General features: G+C 56.7%; 2 protein-coding genes across 15 annotated transcripts; both read right to left on the reverse strand.

Moving 5' to 3' along the window:
- Positions 1-247: 247 nt before the first annotated feature.
- CTDSP1 (CTD small phosphatase 1) lies at positions 248-7,500 on the reverse strand. 10 transcript variants are annotated; one of them, XM_039469969.2, is made up of 7 exons: positions 7,075-7,500; positions 4,545-4,708; positions 4,104-4,208; positions 3,914-3,970; positions 3,197-3,289; positions 2,907-3,092; positions 248-1,877 (listed from the first exon to the last, which is right to left on the reverse strand). In XM_039469969.2, the coding sequence occupies exons 1-7, from the start codon at positions 7,100-7,102 to the stop codon at positions 1,749-1,751; spliced, it is 762 nt and encodes a 253-aa protein (XP_039325903.1). In that variant the 5' UTR covers positions 7,103-7,500; the 3' UTR covers positions 248-1,748. The 10 variants fall into 10 exon arrangements, with proteins under 10 accessions (XP_039325903.1, XP_010334627.1, XP_003925586.1 ...); XM_010336325.3 differs by having other exon boundaries at positions 4,104-4,205; positions 4,560-4,708; positions 7,075-7,498; XM_003925537.4 differs by having other exon boundaries at positions 4,560-4,708; positions 7,075-7,498.
- A 3,215-nt stretch (positions 7,501-10,715) lies between these two features.
- Positions 10,716-26,408, reverse strand: SLC11A1 (solute carrier family 11 member 1). Of its 5 annotated transcripts, XM_010336326.3 has the most exons (15): positions 26,187-26,399; positions 25,501-25,634; positions 23,427-23,549; positions 22,533-22,652; positions 20,647-20,753; positions 20,178-20,248; positions 19,776-19,843; positions 19,452-19,607; positions 17,134-17,292; positions 14,761-14,850; positions 14,565-14,684; positions 13,315-13,464; positions 11,955-12,028; positions 11,379-11,532; positions 10,716-11,236 (listed from the first exon to the last, which is right to left on the reverse strand). In XM_010336326.3, exons 1-15 carry the CDS (start codon positions 26,191-26,193, stop codon positions 11,126-11,128), a joined length of 1,644 nt encoding a protein of 547 aa, XP_010334628.1. In that variant the 5' UTR covers positions 26,194-26,399; the 3' UTR covers positions 10,716-11,125. The 5 variants fall into 5 exon arrangements, with proteins under 5 accessions (XP_010334628.1, XP_010334630.1, XP_010334629.1 ...); XM_010336328.3 differs by lacking the exon at positions 14,565-14,684; XM_010336327.3 differs by lacking the exon at positions 26,187-26,399 and having other exon boundaries at positions 25,269-25,594.
- Positions 26,409-26,768: the final 360 nt, after the last annotated feature.

Here is a 26,768-nt window from a genome sequence, read left to right on the forward strand (position 1 = left end):
CCAAGATGGCACATCTCCATTTTGCAGACCACATCTCCGAGGCGGGGAGATACAAGCGCACAGCCTGGAGGCTCAGATTTTGCGCTATGACGCTACCCATTCCCACCTGAAGCGTCCGGAGACCCGGGCAGCTCCTCCCTCCACCACCAGCCCCTCCAGGTGTGCTGAAGAGGGGTGCCGCGGCAGCCGCAGGTGCGAAGCACACACCCCACTTGCTAAGGGCCCCACAATAACCACAGAAGCAGGATGGGGGTCTGGCTTTCTCTTTAGTTCTCATCACTCTAGGGCGCTGTCACAGAGAAGGCACTTAAATGGCAAAGCCACCTGACGCAGACCAACCGTATTCGCCCCCCAACTCTGCGGGAGGGAGGCACCACGAAACCGCCACTTGACATCCCCCTTGGCACTGGTATGTGGGTCCCCTTAACCTTTAGAGCTTGGGGAGAGCCCAAGGCCTTGACCTCCGGAATCGCCTCGTTGGGAGGGGCTTCAGTTGGAGTTGGAAGGCAGGATATCCCCGCAGCGGCCCCCAGCCAGCAGGGGATCAGGCAGGGGGCTGTAGAGGATGGGTTGGCACAGGGAAGGGGGACAGCTTGGCAGGGCTTCCTGGAGATCCCCAAACCCCACAAAAGATCCCACCTCCTACAGATCCTCCAAAGGCACTGGTGAAGTCGGGTGGATGAGGAGGCACTGATGAGCTGGCGTAGAGACCCCACACATACTTAGCTGGTGGGCCTAGCATATGCTGGGCACAGAAGGTGCTCAAGAAATGTTTTTTGAATGAACGGAGCAAAGGGGTGTGAGAGGCAGAGGACAGGCCCTGGAGCTCCTGGGCCCAGCTTGTTCCATTCAGAAAATAGCAGTTTAAAAAATTGTAAAAATCCTTTCCCTCCCTCCCCCCAACTTCTGGGCCCAGGAAAGGGGCAAGGGAGGGGTGTCTCTACCCTGACCCTTCCCTCTCTCCTTCCCCTAAAAATCTATATACACATATACATATTTATATGGCACCACAAGAGGGTCTTGCCTTTGCCCCCACTCAGGGGCTGGGGGAACCAAGCCCCAGGGCTGGTGAAGGCTGAGTCTGAGGTGGTAGCTTGGGTGATGCGGGGAGCAGCCCTCAGCTGTCAGCCCTGGAGAAGCTGCCCTGAGGGGCCTAAAGGACAGACTCCTGCTTCCTTTCCCAGTGCTACCAGACCTCTCCTCCCTCCCAAGCAAAGGCAGAGATTGGTGGGGGCCCTCTCAATCCCAAGGGAGGAGGTGGGGCAGGGGGAGGCACTGGTGCTCCCCTCCCAGCCTAGAGCTGTGCCCCTGGGAAAGCTGGGTGGGGAAGAGGGAGCTCTATGCAAGGCACTTGATGTCCACCGTTCCCAGACTGGGGGCCCAAGGCAGGAACCCTGCCCCCAGGAAGCAGAACTGGAAGGGGCCAAGGGGCCCGATTTGGCAGCAGAGAAACACGGCAGCATGGACAGAGACAGAAAAAGGGAGCAGCAGGCAGGGCCCCCAGGTCCCCTGAGAAGAGGGGAGGAGGTTCAAAGGCACTGACAGGGGGCCCCAGGCTCATGGTCCTCAGTGCAGCCTGCTGTCCCTATGCCACCTGGCAGGGCTAGTGGGGGAGACACCCACTTCCCCATGGCACTGAGTGTGGCGGCGGCCCGTGGGTTTTCCTAACAAAGGCCCGGGCAGTCATCCTGGTAGGAGGTGTGGGTGTCGCTGTCGGTCAGGGGCAGGTCCTGGCCCCATCACCCTCACTAGCTCCCTGGCCGAGGCTGCCTGAGCACTGAGTATACGTCGTCCACGCGGCTGAGTTGCTCAAAGAAGGGGAGGAGGTCGTGGAGCTCTGTGTCACTCATGTTGTCAAACCACGATGCCACCGGTACCTGGGAAAGTGGGTGTAGGAAGGTGAGCAGGCGGTAGGTGGTACTGAGTGCAGAATTTCCAGGCCAGCCCTATGTAGCCACGACTCACGCCATGCAGATTCTGAAAACCCCTCCCCCACAACTTTCAAACTTTTTTGACAGCAACTCCCAGGAAAACACATTTATAACATAACAATGCAAAAGCTTAATGCTTCTTAACCCTAACTGGGCAAAGAGCTCAGTTACTTTCTTTTTTTTTTTTGAGGCAAGGTCTCGCCCTGTTGCCCAGGCTGGAGCGCATTGGCGCAATCTTGGCTCACCGAAACCTCTGCCTCCAGGGCTCAAGTGATACTCCCACCTCAGCCTTCTGCATAGCTGGGACTCTAGGCATGAACCACTGCGCCTGGCTAGTTTTTCTGCTTTTTTGTAGAGACAAGGTTTTATCATGTTGCTGAGGCTGGTCTTGAACTGCTGGGCTCAGAGCTTACCCAGTCATCTCAGCTTTCCAAAGTGCTGGGATTACAGGTATAAGCCACTACACCCCACCAGGTATTTTCTATTGTATTTCATTCTGTTAAAATTCCCCTCAGGAGGCTGAGGCAGGAGAATTGCCTGAACCCAGGAGGCGGAGGTTGCGGTGAGCCGAGATCGTGTCATTGCACTCCAGCCTGGGCAACAAGAGCGAAACTCCGTCTCAAAAAAAAAAAAAAAAAAAAAATTCCCCATCAGGACCCACTAAATTAATTCTGTGGCCATCAGTAGGTCACAACTGGCTGAAAAGCTGAAACTTTCCAAACTTCGCTGCCCTGTGGGGGCCCCTGTGCCTGGCAGACACTCTGCTGTGCGTGACTGGAATGGACCACGTGGCTACAGGGCAGGTACACGAGGGAAGTGGGTGGCAGGCTCAGGCATCTGAATGCAGGAAGGATGGGGTGGGCACCTGCCCCCCCAACCCCCCCCCGACACCAGCCAACTGGGGATCCAGGAGGCCAAGGTGGCCTGCTTCCTTTCCTGGGTCTCAGCTCCTGTCCCAGGCCAGCCCACACTCACGGCATTGTCCGGATGGAAGACGTAGGAGGCGGGCGAGTTGTCCAGGATGAGTACCCGCCGCAGGTCTCTGCCCAGCCGGCTCAGGTCCTTCACATAGTTCCCCCGGTGGAAGACACAGGACTCTCGAAACAGCCGGGCACGGAAGGCCCCCCACTTGTCCAGCAGGTCAGCTACTGGGTCTGCGTACTAGGAGAATGAGGCAGATCATCCCGGAGCCTGCAGGCTCATTGGGCTGCACGCTGGAGGCGGGTGGGAGGGCAAGGTTACCGCAGGACTCCCGTGGGGCTCACCTTGGCGAGGCTGGCAGTGAACAGCACACATTCAAAGAGCTCGCCCATTCGCTGCAGGAACTCATCCACGTGAGGCCGCTTCAGCACGTAGACCTGGGGGGCAGGCCAGTGAGGAGGGTGCGGGCCAGTGGGGCAGGGGAGGGGCAGTGGAGGGTTGGGAGGGCATGGGCTGGGAAGGCAGAGGCACACAGGAAGGAGGCTGGGCCTGCAGGCTCCGCTTGGCCAGCCGCCCTGACCACTTCTGGGGAAACCGCCCCCCCTCCCAGAAAACGATCAAAACTTCCACTCCACTGGCCAGTCCTACCTCACGAAGTCACTAATTCCCAGTCCCTTCCCCTGCCTCAGCCTCAGCCCAGTGCAGGAGTCCAGGGGCAGCCCCCTCACCCCAAGGCTGCAGTGCACCGGTCCCCGAGCCAAGTAATGGAGAACAGGCTGGACAGCACACAACCTATCCTGAATTACTTGAACTGGGTCCCGGGCAGGGTGGGGTGAGGGGGCACAGCACGGGGGGCCTAGAGGAGAAGCCCACGCTGCAGCCCGGAGTCAGCCCAAGCCCCTGTGGTTCTGTGTGCTTTGGGGGCAAGCCTCACACCCTCTCTGGGCCTTTGACATTCCACGTCTATGCAATTCCCATCCAAGGTGCCTCGGATTGGTGGGAAGAGCCTGGGGTCTGGAAGGCAGAGGCCAAGCCCACCACTGCCTCCTCCTGGCCCTCACCTGGTGGACCACCCCATCAATCTCCACAGGGATGATGAAGTCGGCGTTGTTCACTGGCTGTAGGGGGAAAAGAGCTGCTGGAGTTGGAGGAGGGAGCCCCAGCGGGCAGGGCCCAGCATACACCTCCCTCCCAGGCCAGGGTGGGGGACCCCGCCGAGACCCAGGCTGAGGGCTGTTGAGCAGGGCCCACCTTGAAGGAGCTGTGCACCAGGGTCTCATCCAGGTCGATGACCACGCAGATCTTGTCTGAGTCCTGGGCCTTGGCCTCGGGGAGCAGGTACTGGACTGGGGTCTGCTGTAGGGAGGGCGGGGCTGGCTGGGGGGGCCTCTCTCCAGGCCCGGTCCTTCCTCCTGCCCTCTCTAAAGGAGCCCTGGAGCCCGGGGCAGATACCACCTGCTTCCCAGCTTTGCCCCTGCCAGCTCGGGCTTGAACAGGCCACCCGGCTAAGCCCTCTCTGAAAACCAAGGTAGAGAAAAGCTTCCACCCATGAGGGAGAATTCAGTTTCCCCACAGTGGGCAGAACCTGGCAGGGGAGGCTGGCACCCTCCTGCTCTGGACCTGTTGGGGTCCGTAAGTGTGTCCTGAAAGGCTCAGTCAGGAACCCCTTCCCCTAAAGCCCTGAAGCCCCACCTGGCCCCCGCACACCTTGGGGATGGCACCATTCTCCTCCACAAGCAGGGGCGACCCACTGTGGGCAGGCAAGGCTTCCCCATCGTCCCGGCAGACGCAGCAGAACAGCGAGTGGAGGATGCCCCGGCTTCGGGGCTTCTGGGAAGCTGCTGACCTCTGGTCACCTGAAATAATGAGGCCCCAGTTGGGGGCTGGGTGCACACTGGCCTTTAGAATCCCGCATGTGTGCCCAGGCATGAACCTCTGAGCTGGGAGGATCTGGCCGTGGCCACTTCATTAAGGGAGACACACTAAGGTGGCTCCTGACTCTTCCTGAAATGCCCCTGCCAGGGGCCCCACAGTCTGCTCCAAGGCTCCTGCAGCTCCCCACAAGTAGGTCTAGCGGTATTAAGGCGCCCGCCCACATAGGGAGTGGCTGACTGGAGAAGGGAGTCCTGGGGTGCGCTTTCCCTGCCTCTCACAGCCTCCATGACTGCTGCTGATCGTGAGCCCACCTTACCAGAGCACTCCGGCTCAGGAGAGTCAGGGCCTGGGGCTCAGGACAGTTGTCCACCCCTGCCCTCCCTGGATCCTCTCCACCCACTGTGGGACAAAGTCCTCACTGCAGCTGGGCCCAGAGGCAGGGGTGCAGACCCGCGGTCTGGGGCCAGTGTCCAGCGGCCATCTGTTTGCCCCGCCCCGCCCAGACCTCCGACCTGGAGCCCCGCAACGGCTGCCTGATTGACAGACACCCCTCCCACCCCACCCCCTCCGGTCCCCTGTAACTAGCTTTTCCACCTTGCCCCCTGCTCCGGGGCAGCCAGGCCCAGGTGGGGGTGGGCAGACCTGGGGGCGGCGTCCAGGTCCTGAGGTCCACACAGGGAAGAGGAGGGGCAGACCCCCACCCCGGTCCAGCCACCCGGGGGCGCAGCCTTCGAGGGGCAGTGCGTGCCCACCAGGCGCAAGACTCTCCCCGCGGGCGCCAGGAGACTCTTGGAAGTTCTGGCCGTCCTCTCTGTGCCTCCGAGGGGCTCGGCGCCACCACGCGTGACGCGAAGTTTGTGGGAACGTGGCTGTGTGTTGGCGGAAGATCCCTCCAAGCCTCCCCAGCCCGCTGTCACCTCGGCGCCCCCTCCCAAGACCCTACCGGACCGCAGCCTGGAGGGGGGGGTGTGGGGCGGAGTCTCAGCGGGTGGCCCATGGGCGCCCTCCTCAGCGCCCCCATCTCCCAGCCCCATTGGCGCCAATGGGGGGGACGCCCATGCACCATGCAATGCCAGCCAGGGAGCCCCCAAAGGAGTTCTCTACTCCTGCCTCAGTTTCCTCACCTCTAGCGGACTGGAGCGCCCCAAAGGCGCCAGGCCCCGCCCCGCGTCCCTGAGCCTCCTTTGAGTTCAAACTCGCCCCGCTCCCTCACGGGCTGGTAGCTTCGGGCAGTGCCGAGGCGGGCGCCCCGGGCAGCTCCCCCGGGGAAGATCCCGGCCCCTCCTCTCCTCCCACGGCGCCCCGGCCTCGGCCCCCGCCCCGCAGCCCCGGTACCTTTGCCCCGCAATGGGCCCCGAGCCTCCTCCTTGCTGATCTGAGTAATGACGGCCGAGCTGTCCATGGGGCCGGGCGCGCTCCGCTCCGGCCGGACTCTGGCCCGGGCGCCCGGCCTCCCCCCCGGCTGGGGCCGGAATCGGGGCGCGGGGGGGAGGGGAGGGGTGGGAGGGAGGGATCCCCGCGAGCTTCGGAGGGGAGGGGAGCCAGGTTCTAGGGGGGAGGGGGAGGGAGGGGGCGCGGAGGAAACTTTGTTACAACATGGAGTTTCCTCCCCGCGAGGCGGATGCAAACATGGAACCCGGGCGCCGTTTCAAGGCTCCCCCTTAAAAGGGCAACGGCTTCGGTGTGACCTGGACTCGGCCGCGGCTTTCACCACTTCAGGGACCGGCGCGGCTAGGCGGACTGGGAGGCGGGCCGGGCCGGGTTCCTGCCGCGCTCCAGGGGGCGTCGCCTCTCTTCCTGCCGCCCGCCGGCGGGGCCGAGCCTCTGCGGCTGCGTGGCAGGCCCGGTAGCCGGCCCACCGTTCCAAGCTGCCGAGCGTCCCGGGCCAAGGCCCGCCTGCCCGGAGCGCCCACGCCGGGGAGTGCCCGAGTGCTCCGCGGCTCCACCTTTGCGCTGAGAACCCGAACTAGAGGTTTCTTGGTTTCCTCGTTGAGGACTTGGGGATAGCGCTACCTCATCTGTGAAATGGGTCTTCTCTCCTGCCTGGTGGTCGCGGGGGTCAACTCGCAAGGACCTCGTGAACCAGCGAAGGCTCTGCAGGCTCCAAGTATTGCCGCAAACCTCAGAATCACGCTCTTGAATGGGACGGTCGCCCCCCCGCCCCCCCCCCCCGCAGCCCCAGGGCGAGGTGCCCCCGGTCTGCAGGGCGTGAAATTCCAACTCCCGGCCCTGGGAAGCGGCCTGCCGACCTCTCCCCGCACGTCCACCCGCCGGTCCCGGGCCACCGCGCGTTCCCGCCTGAAGTTTAGTACGCGCTGTTCCCTTCGCGTAGCCAAATCCCACCGACCTTGAGGAAATGCCACCTCCAGGGGCATTTCCAGACCCCCTACCCTGCCCGCGCTCGCCGGCCGCCCTGTGACTACTGGGGGTGCGGTGGGGGTCACTGGACTCGCTGCCGGTCCCTGGAGCCCAGCACGACGCCGCACGCAGTGGGCCCAAAGTCCGACCGTGGGGACCTCAAACCAGAGACTCTCATGGCCCGCCCCACCCGGCCTCTGGCGCGGTGCTGGCACTTGGGAACGGAGGTTCCCGTCTTCACGCGGGAAGCCCCTTCGTGGCGCGCGCCGTGGGTCTGCGGGCCGGCCTTTTCCCGGGTTTATGACGTCCTTTTCACTCGTCGTTACTATTTCGTGTTCACCATTTAAAAATTAAGAATAACGCCAAGCCCGATAAACACGCCTCGGCACTTCCTCCCCTCCCGCTCGCCCCCGGGGCCTCCTTGGCGGGGCGGGGCGGGCGCGTCCTGTCCCGTCCGGCCGCCGGGTGCAACGCGGCGCACGTCCGCCAGGGCCTGCAGAGGGGGAGCCGGGGAGGGGAGGCCCCGCGCGGGGGCCGGGAGGGGAAAGGAGGGGGGCGGTGCCTGCCTGAAGGCGCGGTGGCTTCGTGCTCCGAGGCTAGGAGCGGGCGCGGGAGGGGACTGATCCTCCCGGGCTGGACCCCTCGGCCCTCCTCCGGCTCCTAGGGAGCCCACGGGGCAGCCACCATTGCGCTTCATCACCGTGATCGCCACGCAACGCTGGCGCTGTCCCAGCAGCCTGTTCTGGCTGCGCCTTTTAATCTCATTTACACCTTAGAACGGCCTCCTTCTTATCCCATTTCATAGATGAGGAAACTGAGCTTGAAGAAAGGAAGCGACGTGCCCTGGCTCTAGGGGAAAGGCGGGATTCCAGCCTGGGAGCGGGACATCTGTCTCCCCTGCGGTCCGTTCCCTGGGTGGGGCTTCAGTCTTATCTCCGGATGCTGGGCCCTCTTGACCCCAAAAGGAAGCGTCTGGTGGGGGACTGAGTGGAGTCGTAGCCTCGTCCTTGGCCTGGGTTGGGTGACGCGCCTTCCTCTCTCTCCTTTTCTCCCTCTGTGAAGGGGGCTGGAACCTGGCCGGCTGTACGTCCACCCACCATTCCTAGACGGGCCGTCCTGAGCTCACCGGATTCCTCAGGGATCCCCCACCTCCTCCACCCCCACCTCCAGCCACTTCAAGCCTTGGCCCTTGCAGGTCTTTTCCCAAGGAGACCTAACCCCTCCTCCCAGGCTCCCTAGGCGGCCAAGGCAGCCGAACTTCTCTTCCCGCGCCTTGGGGCCGGTAGTTAGTTGCGGAGTAGGGAAGCCAGTAGGATTGCGTGGCCGGGGGCGGCGGGGCGGGAGGGGACTTCGGGTATCCTCATTGAGATTGCCTACACCCAGCTGCTGTACCCCTCTATCTCTACCGGTGGGGGTCGCTGTATGCACTCTATTTTTGTCTGTTTTACCGATTCGCACCCCAGGAAAAATAAAATCTTGGAGGCTGCAAGTCAAACGGGGAGAGGCAGGAACGGTATTCAGCAAGGTGCTGTATGGCACCTGTGGATTAGGAAGTCTCTTCCAACCCAGCCCCTCAGCTTCCCCATCTGCCAAGTGGGGCTGGCAAAAGCCCAACCCAGGGGGATGGGGAGGGCATGCAGAAAGTCGGGGTGCGCTCAGCAGGCTCCTGGGGAGTGCCAAGTGTGAGGGGCCTAAAGGGAGCTTCCAGAAGAGCAACTCTGCACCTCTCTTCCTGGAGGGTAGATCTGACCTTGGGCTGGGAGGGTTAGAACTACTATGGGAATGGGGGCAGCCCTAAGTAGGCGCCTTCCAGTCTCCAAATGACTGACCTTGGTGCGACCTCATTAACAACCCTTTGCCCAGGCCCTGGGTAGCCCCTCAGCCAGCCCTCCGCGCCTTCTTGACCAACCTGCCCATTTCTCTGCGGTTCCCCCAGTCCTGCCCCACAAAATCTAAGATGTCCCCAGAAGGCTTCATGTATAGGCAGATGTGCACACACGGGCGCCCGTGCTCCTGGCCCTCTCATTCCTCCTGGACAGTCCTGTCGGCACTTCCCCCCACCCCCGAACCGTGTACAGCAAGATTCAGTCCCCTTCCCTGGCCGGCCTCACCGGCAGCGCGCTTCACTGCATCCTGCCACGGCGACTTGTTTGCACAGCTATCTCCCGCCACTGGAGTGCGGGGCCCTTGAGAGCTGACACCTTTAATTCGGGACTTTGCCTCCCTCCCCTACTTGTAACACAGGGCCTGGCTAAGGACTGGCACTCAATGCCAAGTGAATTCATGAGAGGAGTGTGTAGAGAGTACAACTGGGGCATTTCCAGGAGGCTGAAGGATCTGGGAGATGCCTTTCTTCGCTGCACGCCCCCCATTCATCTTCAACTGGCACCCATCTCCAGTGCCAACCCCAGAGAAGGAGGCGGGCCACCCTCTTGCCCAGGTACCCTCTGCAGCACTGGCTCAGGTCGCGCCAGACCGGTCCCATCCCTTCTCTCCTTGAGGGACCCACTCGCATCGTTGCCCTTTTAAGAAAGAGGAAATTCTTCTCATAAACAAGCGTCCGGACCGGAACGCGGAGCCAAGCCGCCTACCCTGCTGGGTCCCTGGGAAATCGGGGGTTCCTCTAGGTGCAGCACCCGGCCCAAGTTCAACTCTGGGGAAAGGCCCGCTGGCCACTCCTAGCTGCCGCACTCCGCGGATCTAGGGCTGGGGTCCGAGGGACCCAAGAAGGTTGGAGGAGGGACTTGGGGGAGCCTAGAAACAGCCTAGGGAGTGTCTATAAAGTGCAGCCCTTGAATGGCGCGAAGGGATGCCCAGCCGCTCCCTAAGGCAGAGGGGTCTCTCTGCCCACACAGCTTCCCCGCACCCACTCTCCCCGGAGGCTTCTGGGGCCCCTGGGCGCGAACCCCAAGCTCCCGCCTCCCCGCGTCGTTTCGCCTGGCGGGAGGGGTGAGGCCAAGGCGGGAGGGCCTGCGTCGGTATCGTCTCTACCCCTAGGAGGAGCAGTCAGAGGAGACAGAGCGGTAACCGCGCGGCGTGGGAGTCGCAGCCGCCAGGTCCCCTAAGGAAATGGCAAAAAACTTGGGCCTCAGAGGCACGGACTCTTGAGTTCCTTACGATCTGGTGCCGGAGAAAGAAGCGCACCTCCGTTTTGCTGTCTGGAAAATGGGTTGCAGGCGGAACAGAAAGGCTGCGGCGAATAGGTGCGGACCAGACCCAGGCATAGGGGTCTTCTGAATGCTTTAGGGACTTGGTGCCTTCCGGATTCCCGTCCCCTGCTCCTTTGGATGAGAAGCGAACTAGTATTTAACTTTCATCATGCCGGGTGTGGTGGCTCGTGCATCTAATTCCCAGCACTTTGGGAGGCGGAGGTGGGCGGATCACTGGAATCCAGCAGTTCGAAACCAGCCTGGCCAGCATGGCAAAACCCGTCTCTACTAAAAATACAAAAATTAGCTGGGCCTGGTGGCGCACGCCACTCCCGGGGCTGAGTCATGAGAATTGTTTGAACCCAGGAGTCGGAGGTTGCAATGAGCCGAGATCGCGCCATTGCCAAGCTCCAGCCTGGGCCACAGAGGGAGACCCTTTCCCTGTCTCAAATAAATAAAAATAAATAAATAAATAAAATACTTAACATTCATCAGACTCTATTTCAAGCTCTAGTTTGGAACCTGTGTCCCGCCCAAGCCTCCAAGTCCCTCAGTCCCCATCCCACCTGCCCTTTGGCTGTCAGATCGCTGAATAAATACCTTTTGAATTTTTTTTTTTTTTTTTTTTTGGCTCCAAGTGCCAGGTCCTATGTTTAAAGTGCTTAACCTCCATGGCAAGGGTGGCAGTGTCTCCATTTTACAGATGAGGACACTGAGACCCAGAGAGTAATCACATGGCTATGCTAGGAAACAGCAGGTCCCTGAGGCTCCCCAGGTTGACCAGCCTTGGGAAGTGCCCTACTCCATCCCGCTGCCTGCACGCGCCCCCTCCACATCCCACAGGCCAGTCGTGCCATCCATGCCACTCCCAGCCAGGTTCCAGGTGTGGGCCTAGCCAGAGGTCTCCCCTTCCCGGTCCTCTTCAAGGAGCCCATACAGGAAGTGGTGGTGGGAGCTGTGGGCCAGAAAGGTGGTTCCGTGGGCAAGGCAACAGGTCCAGACCTGGGGGAGGGGCGACCATGAGTTGGGGAGAGGCCAACACCTCTGGGGAAGCCCCAGTGTGTCCCCCCAGATCCTCTCCATTGGTTGTTTCCTGTCTTTGCCTCACCCATGCCCAAGGCACCCCCCCCCAGCCCTACTGTACCAGGTAGGTGGTAAGGCCCAGGTAGGCTGTGGCTAGCAGGGCCACAAGGCCGAAGTAGGCAGGGTGTGGCAGGCTGGGCAGGTAGCTGATCACGAAGTAGAGGTTGATGGCACAGACTAGCGCCATGATGGAGGCGGTGACGGCCTTGCTCAGCCTGGGGACACAAGAGAGGCTCGGGACTGGCTGGCCGCAGCTGGACCACCTGCATCTACTCCTCTTCATCTCCCAGTGCCCACACACAAAGGCCTGTTCACTGGGCTGCGGGACCTGGAGCAGACAGACCCCCCTGCCCACCTCCTGCCTCCTGGTCCTCCAGGCTGCACACTGGCGGGATTTGGCAAAAGCTGAGTCGGAGGCGAGAGTGAGGAGCTCAGGCCCCAGAAACAGCCCTCTGCTCTGGATTCCAGTCTTCGCTCCCCCACTTGCTAGCTGGGTGACCCTGGGCAAGTTCCTAAGCCTCTCTGGGCCTCTGCAGCTTCATTGGGATAATGGGGAGAATTGGAGCTCGTACCTCTGGGTGGCTATGAGGATTAAATGCGGTGATGCAAGTCCAGCCCTGGGGATGGGGGTACTCACGGGCCATTGACAAACTCCTGCATGAGGGTGGGCATGCTGGTGAACGTGAAGATGGGCAGCACGGCGAAAGGGAGCTGGGAAGAGCAGCAGGAGCCGAAGCTGAGGGATCCTGCCTCAGAATATGGCAAGGGTGGGGGCAACATGGGCGTGGCTTGTAACCTTCTGCCTGGCTGTGAGCTCAACTGTCCTAATCACACTGAGCTTGCTTCCCCGTCTCCTGCCTTCTAAGGTTGTGGGCTCCAAAGCAGGAGAAAGTGTTTGGGGCTCTGGCACCAAGCTGCTTCGGTTTGAATCCCAGCTCTGCCACTAGTAACTTAACTTTTCCCATCTGTAAAATGGGATAATGAGCCTGGGCAACATACAGAGTGAGTTCTTGTCTCTACTTAAAAAAAAAAAAAAAAAAAAAAAAAAAAAAAAAAATCATCCCTCTCGAAGGCCTGTAATCCCTGCACTTTGGGAGGCCAAGGCAGGTGATCCACCGAGGCTGATGCTGAGTAATCCCTGAGGTCAGGAGTTCCAGACCAGCCTGGCCAACATGAGGAAACTCCATCTCTACTAAAAATACAAAAAATTGACCAGGCATGGTGGCTCATGCCTGTAATCTCAGCACTTGGGGAGGCTATGGTGGGTGGATCATCTGAGGTCAGGGGTTCGAGACCAGCATGACCAACATGATGAAAGTCCGTCTCTACTAAAAATAGAAAAATTAGCTGGGCATGGTGGCAGGCGCCTGTAATCCCAGCTACTCGGGAGGCTGAGGCAGGAGAATCGCTTGATCCCAGGAGGCAGAAGTTGGAGTGAGCTGAAATCATGCCACTGCAGCCTGGGTGACAGTGTGAGACTCTGTCTCAAAAAAAAAAAAAAAAAAAAATTAGCTGGGCATGGTGGTGGGTGCTTGTAATCTCAACTACTTAGGAGACTGAAGCTTGAACCTGGGAGGCGGAGGTTGTAGTGAGCCAAGATCTTGCCACTGCACTCCAGCCTGGGCAGCAAGAGTGAAATTCCATCTCAAAAAAAAAAAAAAAAAAAAATTAGCTAGGTGTGGTGGTGTGCACCTATAGTCACAGCTACTCTAGAGCCTGAGGTGGGAGTATGGCTAGAGCCCGGGAGGGTAGGCTGCAGAGAGCCATGATGGAACCACTGCACTCCAGCCTGGGTGACAGAGGGAGACTGTCTCCGGTTAAAAAAAAAGAAAGAAAGAAAGTCCTACCCTCCTACCCCCAGGGTGGCTTTGGGGATTGTGGGAGCCTTGTAGGCAAGGTGTGCCTGGAATAGGGCCAGGCGGGGCTCAGCATGGGGGTTGCTGGAGGTCCTGTTTAGCTCTGCGGTGGGCAGGGCTAGGGGAGCACTCATATCTCACCAGCAGGCTCTGCAGCACGTTGAGCAGATCATTGAGGCCCGACAAGTCCCTCAGGTCCCGAAAGACAGCTACAAGCACGGTGGGCAGGATGGCACAGGAGCGGGTGAGGAGGACACGGGCGAAGCGTGACCACCGCAGCTTCAGGAAGCCCTGGGGTGGGGGTGATTGCCTTGGTGGGGAGTGGACGGGACTGGGATTCAGAGGCGAGATCCTCTGTAGTCCCTCCACGCCTCATGCCTGGGGCACGCTCTGCTTTTCCACTGCTGAATTGGGGGCAGCTCTGTCCCTAGGTGGCAAGAGGGGATGGATGGGAACAAATGGGGAGCTCTCGTCCTATAGCTGGTTGCTGAAGACTAAACAGTTTTGGGGAAATGGCTCCTGTTAGTCCTGGGTCTGCAGCTTCCGGCAAGTCACCTTGCCTGTCCGGATCTCAGTTTTCTCATCTGTAAAATGGGGCTTATAATGTCTCCCTCTGGGCTACATGAAGGACCCAAAGGCTGGGTGACATGGCTCAGGTCTGTAATCCCCGCACTTTGGGAAGCCAAGGCGGGAAGATCACTTGAGCCCAGGAGTTCGAGACTAGCCTGGGAAACATAGGAAGACCACATCTCTACAAATAATTTTAAAAATTAGCCTGGTGCGGTGGCATGTCCCAACGACTCAGGAGGCTGAGGTTGAGGCCCCAAAGAGCCGTCGTCGTGCTACCCTACTCCAGCCTGGGCAACAGAGCAAAATTCTGCCAAAAAAAAAAAAAGAAGAAGAAGAGAAAAGGGAAAAAAAGAAGAAAGAAAAAGAAAAGAAAGGCCGGGCGCGGTGGCTCACGCCTGTAATCCCAGCACTTTGGGAGGCCGAGGCGGGTGGATCACGAGGTCAAGAGATCGAGACCATCCTGGTCAACATGGTGAAACCCCGTCTCTACCAAAAATACAAAAAAGTAGCTGGGCATGGTGGCGCGTGCCTGTCATCCCAGCTACTCAGGAGGCTGAGGCAGGAGAATTGCCTGAACCCAGGAGGCGGAGGTTGCGGTGAGCCGAGATCGCGCCATTGCACTCCAGCCTGGGCAACAAGAGCGAAACTCCGTCTCAAAAAAAAAAAAAAAGAAAAAGAAAAAAAGAAAAGAAAAGAAAAAGAAAAAGAAAAGAAAAGAAGGAAAGAAAGAAAAGGATCCACAAGGCCCGGAGTCCTAGACCCCAGTTGTGCGCCTGCTGTCATTGGACCCCTTGCCCTCCCGGGCCCGCCCCCCGCCCCACCTCCATCACGAACTGTCCCGCGTAGGTGCCGGTCATGGTGGAGCTCTGCCCGGCCGCCAGGAGACCTATGGCCCAGATGTAGAGGGCCGCGGGGCCAAACAGGCAGCCCAGGATCACGCCCTGCAGGGACGGAGTGTGGTCGGACCGGGGCGGGGTTCATCTCCAGGTCACGCCCTCCTCGCCCACCCTCGCTCACCCCCTGGTAAATGTCCACGGCCACGGTGGCGTTGTTCATGGGGAAGATCTTGGCGTAGTCGTGAAGGCTGCTGTTGGCACAGATGTTGAACTGCGGGTACACGGGCAGTAAGAGGAAGATGTGAGGAGCACCCTCAGTCTTGGGAAACCGAACACTTAGCCTGGACCAGGGTTCCAAAACTGGTGGCCCCACGCTGAATCTGGCCAGACAGATTTTGTTTGGCTAATAAAATAAGTCGGGTTTTCTTTTGCTTCGCTTTTATGTTTTGTAGCGACAAGGGTCTGGTCATGTTGCCCAGGCTGGTCTTGAACTCCCAGGCTCAAGCGAGCCACCTGCCTTGGCCTCCCAAAGTGCTGGGATTACTGGCGTGAGCCACTGCGCCCAGTCGGTTTTTTTTTTTTTTTTAATGTGAATTTGTTGCCAACATTTAAAATTGAGAAGGCCTGACATGAGAACCCAGTTTCCAGCTTCTTTTAGGTTTGTGAGAGCTGGCATCAATCCACACAGACAGCTGGCTGGCATGCCTGGCTTCCCTTCCTTACACTACCCACTTCCCTTAGCTCTGCACCCCTGCCTGGTCTTGAAGACAAGGGTTGGCAATCCTGATTTTGACCTCTCTCCTTGTGCCAAGGAACAGAGTGAGACCCAGGGAGGAGACTGTGACCTCCCAAAGAAATAGAGCAAGGCAGTGGCAGTGCCCGGGTCCTTGGAGGCCTGGCCACCCCTCCTCCCACAGGGCTCAGCATTCAGGAAGCCCCAACCCTGGCTGCCGTTAGTTGTTAGAGCCTCATGACTAAGATCCACTCAGAAGGGGAGACAGATACAGAGACATAGGTCCCAGGTCCCAGAGAGTCAGGGAGGAGCTGGCTAGTTCCTTTTCCAGTGTTAGGAACAAGTGTCACCTCTTCCAAGAAGCCTTTCCTGACCACCTAGGCTAATGCAAGCCCCACCTCCACACCCCTAGGTATGCTTCTTCACACACACCCCGCCCCCGCTTTATTTCTTTTCTTTTCTTTTCTTTTTTTCTTTGAGATGGAGTTTCGCTCTTGTCGCCCAGGCTGGAGTGCAATAGCACGATCTCAGCTCACTGCAACCTCCGCCTCCCAGGTTCAAGTAATTCTTCTGCCTCAGCCTCCTGAGTAGCTGGGATTACAGGCATGCACCACCACACCCAGCTAATTTTTGTATTTTTAGTAGATATGGGGTTTTACCATGTCGGTCAGGCTGGTCTTGAACTCCTGACCTCAGGTGATCCACCTACGTCTGCCTCCCAAAGTGCTGGAATTACAAGTGTGAACCACTGTGCCCGGCCTTTTTTCTTTTCTTTCCTTTCTTGTTTTTTTGTTTGTTTGTTTGTTTTGTTTTTGAGACCGAGTTTCACTCTTGTTACCCAGGCTGGAGTACAATGGCGCGATCTTGGCTCACTGCAACCTCCGCCTCCTGGGTTCAGGCAATTCTCCTGCCTCAGCCTCCTGAGTAGCTGGGATTACAGGCACGCGCCACCACGCCCAGCTAATTTTTTGTATTTTTAGTAGAGACGGGGTTTCACCATGTTGACCAGGATGGTCTCGATCTCTTGACCTTGTGATCCACCCGCCTCGGCCTCCCAAAGTGCTGGGATTACAGGCTTGAGCCACCGCGCCCGGCCTCTTTTTTTTGTTTTTTTTTTGTTTTTTTTGTTTTTCTTTCCTTTGTTTCTTTTTCTTTCTTTCTTTAAGTGTGAACCACCAGGCCTGGCCTCTTTTCTTTCCCTCGCTTCCTTCCTTCCTTCCTTTCTTCTTTTTTGATGGAGTCTTGCTCTGTCACCAGGCTGGAGTGCAGTGGGGCGATCTCGGCTCACTGCAACCTCTGCCTCCCGAGTTCAAGCAATTCTCCTGCTCAGCCTCCTGAGTAGCTGGGACTACCGGCACACACCACCACTCCTGGCTGAATTTTTGTATTTTAGTAGAGATGGGATTTCACCATGTTGGCCAGGATGGTCTCGATCTCCTGACCTCGTGATCCGCCTGCCTCAGCCTCCCAACGTGCTGGTATTACAGGCATGAGCCGCCAAGCCTGGCCCACCCCCTTTATTTCTTCCCACTCTGCACTTCCCTTGGGTATTCATTCCTGTCTGCTCACCTCCCTCCCTATTTAAGCTGCAAGAGAGCAGGGTCTTTGTAGCATTGACTGCTGTATCCCCAGGGTCTAAGATGCACTTGGTACATAACAAATGCTCAGTAATTATTGGCTGAATGAATGATATCTACCGACAGGGAAGATGATCAGGGCAGGGACTCAGAAGGGCTCAGCTGTATTGCCTAGGGTCCTCAGCAAGGCTTATAGGACACGAGTATAGGTGTGGCCTCAGGGGCAGGGAAAAGTGTGTCTCACCGCAGCCTGGTTGGTTTGCTGGTAGAAGGCCTGCCCAAAGACAGCCATGACAAAGAGGTTGATGAGAAAGGAGACAGACAGGGCAGCGGTGGCCTCAATCAGGAAGTACATGTTGGCTTCTCGGATGTCCACGCGGCGGGCCCGGTCTATCTCTCGAGACTATGAAGGTCAAAGGGGAAGGGAAGGGCCAAGGTCCCTCAGAGCCACCACAGTGTCCCCACCCTCACATTTCTTTCTTTTTTTTTTTTTCCTGAGGCAGTCTCACTCTGTTGCCCAGGCTGAAGTGTAATGGCGTGATCTCAGCTCACTACAACCTCCGCCCCCTGGATTCAAGCGATTCTCTTGCCTCAGCCTCCCAAGTAGCTGGAATTACAGGTGACTGCCACCATGCCTGGCTAATCTTTTTGTATTGTTAGTAGAGAGATGGGGTTTCACCATGTTGGCCAGGCTGGTCTCGAACTCCTGACCTCAGGTGATCCACCCACCTCTGCCTCCCAAAGTGCTAGGATTACAGGCATGAGCCACTGCACCCAGCCATTATTTTATTTTTTAAAGACAGGTCTTGTTCTGTCACCCAGGCTGGAGTGCATGAGTCACTGCAGCCTCCAACTCATGGGCTCAAGTGATCCTCCTGTCCCAGCCTACTGAGTAGCTTGGACCACAGACACACATCACCACACCCCGTTAATTTTTAAATTTTCTGTAGAGACAGGGTCTTGCTAAAGCTGGTCTTAAACTCCTGGGCTCAAACAATTCTCCTGTCTTGGCCTCCTAAAGTGCTGGATTACAGGCATGAGCCACTGCTAGGTACCCAAGCCTTATTCACTTCTGCCTCATGGACTTTCCACTTGCTTTCCTTCTGCTTGTAATATCATTTCCCTGATCTGCGTCCCCAACTTTCAGTCATTCTGTCATATTTCTCTTTTTTGTTTATTTTAGAGTCCCTTTCACAATCTTTTTTTTTTTTTTTTTTTTTTTTTTTTTTTTTTGAGATGGAGTCTTGCTCCATCACCAGGCTGGAGTGCAGTGGTACAATCTTGGCTCACTGAAACCTCCATCTCCTGGGTTCAAGTGATTCTCCTGCCTCAGCTTCCCAAGTAGCTGGGACTACAGGTGCATGCTACCACGCCAGCTAATTTTTTTTTTTTTTTTTTTTTTTTTTTTTTTTTTTTTTTTTTTGAGGCGGAGTTTCGCTCTCGTTACCCAGGCTGGAGTGCAATGGCGCGATCTCGGCTCACCGCAACCTCCGCCTCCTGGGCTCAGGCAATTCTCCTGCCTCAGCCTCCTAAGTAGCTGGGATTACAGGCACGCACCACCATGCCCAGCTAACTTTTTGTATTTTTAGTAGAGACGGGGTTTCACCTTGTTGACCAGGATGGTCTCGATCTCTCGACCTCGTGATCCACCCGCCTTGGCCTCCCAAAGTGCTGGGATTACAGGCTTGAGCCACCGCGCCCGGCCAATTTTTGTATTTTTAGTAGAGATGGGGTTTCACCACGTTGGCCAGGATGGTCTCAATCTCCTGACCTCATGATCTGTCCACCTCAGCCTCCCAAAGTGCTGGCATTACAGGTGTGAGCCACCATGCTCAACTAATTTTTTTTTTTTTTTTTTGAGCCAGAGGTCTTGCTGTGTCAGGCTGGAGTACAGTGGTGGGATATCAGCTCACTGCAGCCTCTCCCTCCCTGGCTCAAGCCTTGGCCTTCCGAGTAACTAGGACTACAGGTATACACAATGCCTAGCTAATTTATTTTTTATTTTTTGTTGGTAGAGATGGGGTTTCACCATGTTGCCCAGGCTGGTCTCCAACTCCTGGGCTCAAGAGATCCACCTGCCTCAGTCTCCCAAAGTGTTGGGATTACAGGCGTGAGCCACCTCACCTGGCCCTATAATTTTTTTTTTTTTTTTTTGGCTCTATCTCTGCTCATCACAACCTTTGCCTCGTGGGTTCAAGCGATTCTTCTGCCTCAGCCTCCTGAATAGCTGGGATTACAGGCTGGTCTCGAACTCCTGACCTCGTGATCCTCCCACCTCAGTCTCCCAAAATGCTGGGATTACAGACCTGAGCCAACGCGCCCAGCCTATAATTCTTTCCTCTGTTTACTTGCTTGGCGTCCGTCTACCTCACTAGCATGCAAACTCTAGAAGGACAGGGGCCTTGACTGGCTGTTCCTCCCAGCGCACTGTAGACACTCCGTTATTACAGGCTCTGAAAATCCTGACCGAAGGAGCCAGAGGGGAGGGGCTCCAGGCTTGGAGGCGGGGCCAGCATGGCTCCGACTGAGTTAGGGGTCTCCCTTCCCCTCCCCTCTGCTCACCTTGACCAGGGCCGAGTGCAGGTAGATGTTGTGGGGCATGATGATGGCGCCAACAATGCCCACCGCCTGCAGCAGCTCGGGGTGGCCGCAGCCCGGGCACAAAGGCAGGAACAGACCCTTAAGAAGCGCTCCCTGCGCAGGACGCGCCACCACATACTGCAGGGAGGAGCCTGGTCAGGACAAGCCCCGCCCCTCGCGACCACGCCGTGGTCACCGCTTCTCAGCCTCCATCCCCACCCCAGTCCCCCGCAGGTAGAGGGCAGAGGGAAGGGGAGAGAAATGATCTTGGGAGGCGCGCAGGGGGTTGAAGCACTGGCTTCCTACCTCATAGCCAAAGGTCAAGGCCATAATGGTTATAAGCAGTCCAAAAAAAGCTTCCAGCTTCCGCAACCCTACAGGGCAGAACAAACCAACCAAACAAACCAACGAGAAACATCTGTAACATTAACAATTCGTAATGGCTAATACTACCAGCGCTTCCACGCACAGTGCCAAGCGCTTAACATACGTGACCTCACTCAGGCTTTACAACCACCCTCTGATGTCTGTGCTATTATTTCCCCATGTTACAGGTGAAGAAAGAGCTGTTCACCTAACTTTCCAGAGGCCACCCAGCGAGGGTGAGAGGGCTCAGGTGCGCCCCCAGGCAGCCCGATGTTAGAGCCCTTCTCCCAGTCCAGGACCCTCACCACCACCACTCCCCTGTGAGGTAGGGTGTGCACCCACCATAGTTATCGAGGAAGAGGAAGAAGAAGGTGTCCACAATGGTGATGAGGACGCCACCCCAGAGCGGGATTCTGAAACCAGAGTGGCCTGGGTCAGCCCAGCCTGGTCCAGGAGTCACTAACTCCTACGTAGCCTCAGGGCTGGAGACAGCCTCAGGTCTCCTGGGAGCAGGAGGGAGTGTGGCATAGAACACTTGAGGCAGGGCATAGCTAGAGGAGAAGCCTAGTGTCTGGCGTGGCAGGGAGTTTGGGGCTGCAGTCCCAAAGTCCTGCATGACTCATACCTGCATGACTTTAGACAAATCACTTTACATTTCTGGAAAACAGAGCAGCAGCCCTATGTCAGAGGGGACAGCAGGATAACATAGACTCGGGGAGGGACAAGGCGGTGGGGGTGGAGTGGGGCGGGGGAAGTAGCAGCAGCTGTTCCTGGCCTCTGCCTGAAGGGCTGGGTCACATTGGGGTGGTACCGTCCAGCTGAGAGCAGATTGAATGCAATGGCTGTGCCGATGACTTCCTGCATGTCGGAGCCCACAATGGCTAGCTCGATGGTCAGCCAGAGGAGGGTGCGGGGCACCTATGGGGAGGAGATTATCCTTCATCAAGGGTGGGCAGGTTATCTGTCTGTGGTCTCAGCCCCACGTGCATCTCCGTACTCCTTGTGTTGATGGGCTGGAAGCCTGCAAACTACATTTGCAAGACAGTCTTGCCAACTGGCTTCCATTTTCGTTATGTAGGAAGAGCTTACAGGAGATAGAAAGGCAGAGAGAAATTTTTTGTGGTTGTTGTGACACTCACAACAGCCAAGTCCCCAGGGTTGTGAGTATTTTGTTTTGTTTTGTTTTGTTTTTTGAGATGGAGTCTTGCTCTGTCACCCAGGCTGGTGCAGTGGCTCGATCTCTGCTCACTGCAAACTTTGCCTCCCGGGTTCAAGCAATTCTCCTGCCTCAATCTCCCAAGTAGCTGGGACTACAGGGGCACGCTGCCATGCCCGTCTAATTTTTTTTTTTTTTTTTTTTTTTTGAGACGGAGTTTCTCTCTTGTTACCCAGGCTGGAGTGCAATGGCGTGATCTTGGCTCACCGCAACCTCCGCCTCCTGGGTTCAGGCAATTCTCCTGCCTCAGCCTCCTGAGTAGTTGGGATTACAGGCACATGCCACCATGCCCAGCTAATTTTTTGTATTTTTAGTAGAGACGGGGTTTCACCATGTTGACCAGGATGGTCTCGATCTCTTGACCTCATGATCCACCCGCCTCGGCCTCCCAAAGTGCTGGGATTACAGGCGTGAGCCACCGCGCCCGGCCCTTTTTTATATTTTAGTAGAGACAAGGTTTCACCGTGTTGCCCAGGCTGGTTGCAAACTCCGGAGCTCAGGCAATCTGCCTGCCCCAGCCTCCCGAAGTGCTGGGATTATAGGCGTGAGCCACCCCGCCTGCCTGGCTGAGATAAGCGATTTTTTCCCCCTGATTCCGATGGTATTTCCAGCAGTGACACCAGGGAACCTGAGCTCTGGTAGCACCAGCGGCTATTTCATCGGCATCAATAATGCTTCCAGGAGCTCAGCAGCAAAGGATGACTCTCGGGCTTGTGCCAGGAGCGCAGCAGTTTTCTGATCTTTGGATGACACCCTCTCCCTTTGCTCCTCCAGCCCTCCCAAACCTTTCAATCCCTGCATTCAATACCTTTGAAATGTCTAATGCTATCATTTCTGTTTTCCTAACTGGACACTCACAACAGGGTCCACCCCAGCCAATGACCATTCCTGAGCTGATGCCTCCCTGTTTTTTGTCTTGGGCACATCACGTTCCCAAATTTGAATTACCCCTTCTGTGAAATGACGTATCTCTCATGTCCCTCTAGGCTATGTGCTGTCAGTTTGAGCCTCAGTCTTTTCATCTATCAAATGGAATTGAGGCTGGGCACGATAGCTCATGCTTGTAATCCCAGCACTTTGGGAGACTGAGATAGATGGATTATCTGAGGTCAGGAGTTCAAGACCAGCGTGGCCAACATGGTGAAACCCCCTCTCTACTAAAAATACAAAAATTAGCCGGCACGGTAGAGGGCACATGTAATCCCAGCTACTCGAGAGGCTGAGGCAGGAGAATCGCTTGAATTTGGGAGGTGGAGGTTACAGTGAGATGAGATCTCACCACTGTACTCCAGACTGGGCAACTGAGCAAGACTCCAACTGAAAAAAAAAAAAAAAAAAAAAAAAACAACTACACACACAGTAAAAAACCAGATGGACTTGGGATGCCCATGTGAGATGTATTTATTTGATCATGGAAGCTGAAAATGGCTGTTTGGGGTTTGGGGCCAGTGGTGCTCCCTGTCCAGGTCCCACAAGCTCACCTTAGGGTAGTAGAGATGGCAGATCTCACCCAAGTCCTTGCCTGTCACCACGCCCAGACGTGCAGCCAGTCGCTGGCAGAGCAGGCCCAACACTGTGGCCCAGAGCAGCACCCAGAGAAGCTGTGAGGAGGCAGGGAGAGGCCTTCAGCCAGAGAGGCCAGCCTCAGAAAGCCCCTGAGCTGGTGGTACCCTCTAAGCAAGGACATTCCTTGGGGAGAGGGTGGGAGAAATGGAGGCCCATCCTGGCTGGGCGCTGGTAGCTAACGCCTGTAACCCCAGCACTTTAGAAGGCTAAGGTGGGAGAATTGCTTGAGTCTAAGAGTTTAAGACCAGGCTGAGTAACATAATGAGACCCTGTCTCTAAATAAATAAATAAATTAGGCTGGGCAATGTGGCTCATGCCTGTAATCCCAGCACTTTGGGAGGCCGAGGCAGGCGGATCATTTGAGGCAGGAGTTTGAGACCAGCCTGGCCCACATAGTGAAACCCTGCCTCTACTAAAATCACAAAAATTAGCCGGGCGTGGCGGTGTGTGCCTGTAGTCCCAGCTACTCAGGAGACTGAGACAGGAGAATCGCTCGATCCCGGGAGGCAGAGATTGCAGTAAGCCAAGATCTCTCCACTGCACTCCAGCCTGGGCAATAGAGTGAGACTCTGTATCAAAAAATAAAATCAATCAATGAATTATTTTTTTAAAGAGAAGTCCAATCCCCTCACCCCCTACAGATGCCCCACCTTCTGGCAGGGCTGCCCTGGTAACCCTTTTCGGGCCCATTTGAACTTAACACCAGCTCCCAGGCCACACTGGAGACACATGGCCAGCAGGGGCCTCCAACGCTTAGCCTGGTCTCCTCGCTCTCGAAGGTGTCCCCACTCAGGTCCCAACTCAGTTACTTTGAATCCAGCCACGGCGCCAGCCTGAAGATCCGACTCGATGTTTCCTGGGTCCAGGAAAGCAATGCTCATGAGGAAGCCGGGCCCCGTGAAGGCCCACAGCTTTCGCAGGCTGAAGGTGCCCTGTGCGGGGGAGGAATAGAGTGAAGGGGTCCTGGGTATAGGGACGGTGGCACCTGGCTTTGGTCATCCCCCAGAGGAGCCCCAATAGGCTCATCAGCCCAGCCCTCCCCTCCATGGCCCGTTCCTGGGTCTGCCACCCAGGGGATGGGGAGGGCACGGGTGGCGGAAGCAGCAGGCTCTGATGAGTCACGGAGGAGCTGCTTTCTGGATCCGTTAAGCTCAGCAGCCAACTTGCACCTGAACTGCCTGCCCCTCTCAAGTCCTGACTTGTCAGGGCCTCAGAGCCTCCACAGGAGCCTGTCTAGGGACGTGAGGGGACCAAACCTCCCTGGCCCAGTTACTTCATCCCCAGCTCCTTTTCCAACCAGAGGGCCTCCTCTCTGTGGTCCGCTGAGACTATGGTCTCCCCACCCTGTTCCAGGGCATGGCCTGTCAACTTAGAAATCTGCCAAAGAGCCAGGCGCTGTGGGAGGCAGAAGCGGGCGGATCATGAGGTCAGGAGTTTGAGACCAGCCTTGCCAACATAATGAAACCCTGTTTCTTTTTTTTTTTTTTTTTTTGAGACGGAGTTTCGCTCTTGTTACCCAGGCTGGAGTGAAATGGCGTGATATCGGCTCACCGCAACCTCCACCTCCTGGGTTGAGGCAATTCTCCTGCCTCAACCTCCTGAGTAGCTGGGATTACAGGCACGCACCACCATGCCCAGCTAAAGTTTTGTATTTTTAGTAGAGACGGGGTTTCACCATGTTAACCAGGATGGTCTCGATCTCTTGACCTCGTGATCCACCCGCCTCCGCCTCCCAAAGTGCTGGGATTACAGGCTTGAGCCACCGCGCCCGGCATGAAACCCTGTTTCTACCAAAAACACAAAAAATTAGCTGGGAGTGGTGCTGGGCGTCTGTAATCCCAGCTGCTTGGGAGGCTGAGGCAAGAAAATTGCTTAAACTTGGGAGGCAGAGGTTGGAGTGAGCAGAGATCGTGCCATTGCACTCCAGCCTAGGTGACAGTGTGAGACTCCATTTCAAAAAAGAAAGAAAGAAAAAAAAGAAATCTGCTAAAGATATTGGAGACTGGGAGCTGTGGCTCTCGCCTCTAATCCCAGCACTTTGAAAGGCCGAGGTGAGCGAATCGCTTGAGTTCAGGAGTTTGAGGTGAGCCTGGCCAACAGGGTGAAACCCTGTCTCTACTAAAAATACAAAAATTAGCCAAGGGTGGTGGGGCATGCCTCTAATCCCAGCTACTCAGGAGGCTCAGGCAGGAGAATCACTTAAACTCGGGAGGTGAAGTTTGCAGTGAGCTGAGATGGTGCCACTGCACTCCCACCTGGGTGACAGAGCCACACTCCAACTCCAAAAAAAAAAAAAAAAAAAAAAGAGAAGATATAGGCCTTGCACGGTGGCTCACACCTGTAATCCCAGCACTTTGGGAGGCTGAGGTGGGCAGATTACCTGAGGTCAGGAGTTTGAGACCAGCCTGACCAACATAAAGAAACCCTGTCTCTAGTAAAAATACAAAATTAGCCGGGCATGGTGGTGCATGTTTCCTGGCAGGGCTACTAAAGATTCCTTTAATCCCAGCTACTTGGGAGGCTGAGGCAGGAGAATCGCTTGAACCCAGGGGCAGAGGTTGTAGTGAGCTGAGATTGCGCCATTGCACTCCAGCCTGGGCAACAAGAACAAGGGTGAAACTATGCCTCAAAACAGAAAAAAAAGAAGGTACCGGAAATGCAGGTGACAGCATCCTAGATGTCAGATGCCAGATGCCAGCCTGCAGCTTCTTCACTTCTCCCTATGACCTTTCCTAAATGCTAAAACATGTCCTCAAGGCTCCAGTCCCAGAGCTGGAAGGCACTTGCCACTCATGATCACAAAGAGACCCCATTCTCCAGCCTGTGAGAGCCCAGAGGATCCTGTCAATCTTGCAAGCCCCCAGGAAGCTTCCAGCGTCCCACCGGTTTCATGTCCGGGATGGGGATCTTCTCACTCAGGTAGGTCTCTCTGGGAGGCACTTGCTGTGGTCCTGGGCTGGTGGGGCTTGAGATGGAGCCATAGCTGGACCTGCTCAGCCTCTGGGGACCCTTGTCACCTGTGGGGGCCCATGAAGCATGGTGAATGTCCTGCCTCTTTAGTTAAAGCCACCTGCTCTCTTCCTACCTCCTCCTCCTGGAAAATTGGAGAAACTAAGGTCCCTGACCCCATCTTGGGTCCATCACCTCCACCCCTTGACCAAACATTCCAGATGTGTGGGATGTGGCAGCTTCCGAATCACTGTCCTCTCATGTGAGCACAGATGCCCAGAGGCAGATCTCCTGCCACAGAGGATGCAGAGACCCTGAGCTCTAAGAAGGGCAAGCTGAGGCCACATGTCTGCCCCTTGGCCGGATCCCCCACCTCCTCCAGCAGCCCAGAAAACTCCAGGGGCTTTGATCCATGGGCTTCAGACAAAGGAAAGGTAGACCCCTTAGGGTTGTGAAGGACTCCACCCCAGTGAGAATGATCTGGTGTCCAGAACTGTGTTATAGACCAGGACTTCCACGGGGGACCAGGGGCTTTCTTGCTTCCTCAAGTCTCTATCAGCCTAGTGACCTCCTCCATCCCACCCCTTAATCAGGCTCTGTCTCTAGGGGCCACTACTCACCCATCATTGGGACGCTGACTTCAGGTACTCTGGGAGTATGAGCAGTGCTCTGGGCAGCTCCTCAGCCTGCACCCCTTCTCTGGATGCTGGTGCAAGTGAGAGTGTGAGCCCACACCCTGTTACCCATCCACAGCTGAGGGCCCTGCCTCTTACATCAATATTCACTTCACAGCTGCAGATTGACACACACACACAACATGGGGCGTTGTGAAACATTTTCCAAAGGCAGAAGTGGGCAGCCCTGGCGGAAGGGTCTGGTCACCCATGGAGTGGACTTTTGTTCCCCTCCCAGCCTGCCCTATGCCCCACAACACATCTGTTCCCCTTCCAGGCACCTCATGTTCTGCGCCTCCCAAGTTAGCTCTGATTTCAGACACTTCCTGCCCCTTGTGCATTCATGTCAATATCCCATGACCACACCCCCTTTTGCCCCCCACCACACACACACACACACACACACACACACACACAGAGTGGCAGGCCTTTCTTCTCCTCTTTGATCTGGAGTTCCAAGGCCCCTGGTTGGCTTAATTCGAGTCTTCACGTCCTTAAAGGCCTCAGTTTCCCTTTGAGGGCCTCAGA

Source organism: Saimiri boliviensis, chromosome 5 (genome assembly GCF_048565385.1).
Source record: "Saimiri boliviensis isolate mSaiBol1 chromosome 5, mSaiBol1.pri, whole genome shotgun sequence".
Classification (NCBI taxonomy): Eukaryota; Metazoa; Chordata; class Mammalia; order Primates; family Cebidae; genus Saimiri; species Saimiri boliviensis.

Coding starts and splice junctions, on each gene's coding strand:
- CTDSP1 (XM_039469962.2), bottom strand. CDS start 6,129: ATGGACAGCTCGGCCGTCATTACTCAGATCAGCAAGGAGGAGGCTCGG. Junction 3,290..3,913: donor TTGATGGGGTGGTCCACCAG/GTGAGGGCCAGG, acceptor CCTGCCCCCCAG/GTCTACGTGCTGAAGCGGCC. Junction 1,878..2,906: donor TCTTCCATCCGGACAATGCC/GTGAGTGTGGGC, acceptor CCACTTTCCCAG/GTACCGGTGGCATCGTGGTT.
- SLC11A1 (XM_010336326.3), bottom strand. Junction 22,653..23,426: donor GCGCCGTGGCTGGATTCAAA/GTAACTGAGTTG, acceptor GCCTCCTCACAG/CTTCTCTGGGTGCTGCTCTG. Junction 19,608..19,775: donor CCTTGACCTTTGGCTATGAG/GTAGGAAGCCAG, acceptor TCCTCCCTGCAG/TATGTGGTGGCGCGTCCTGC.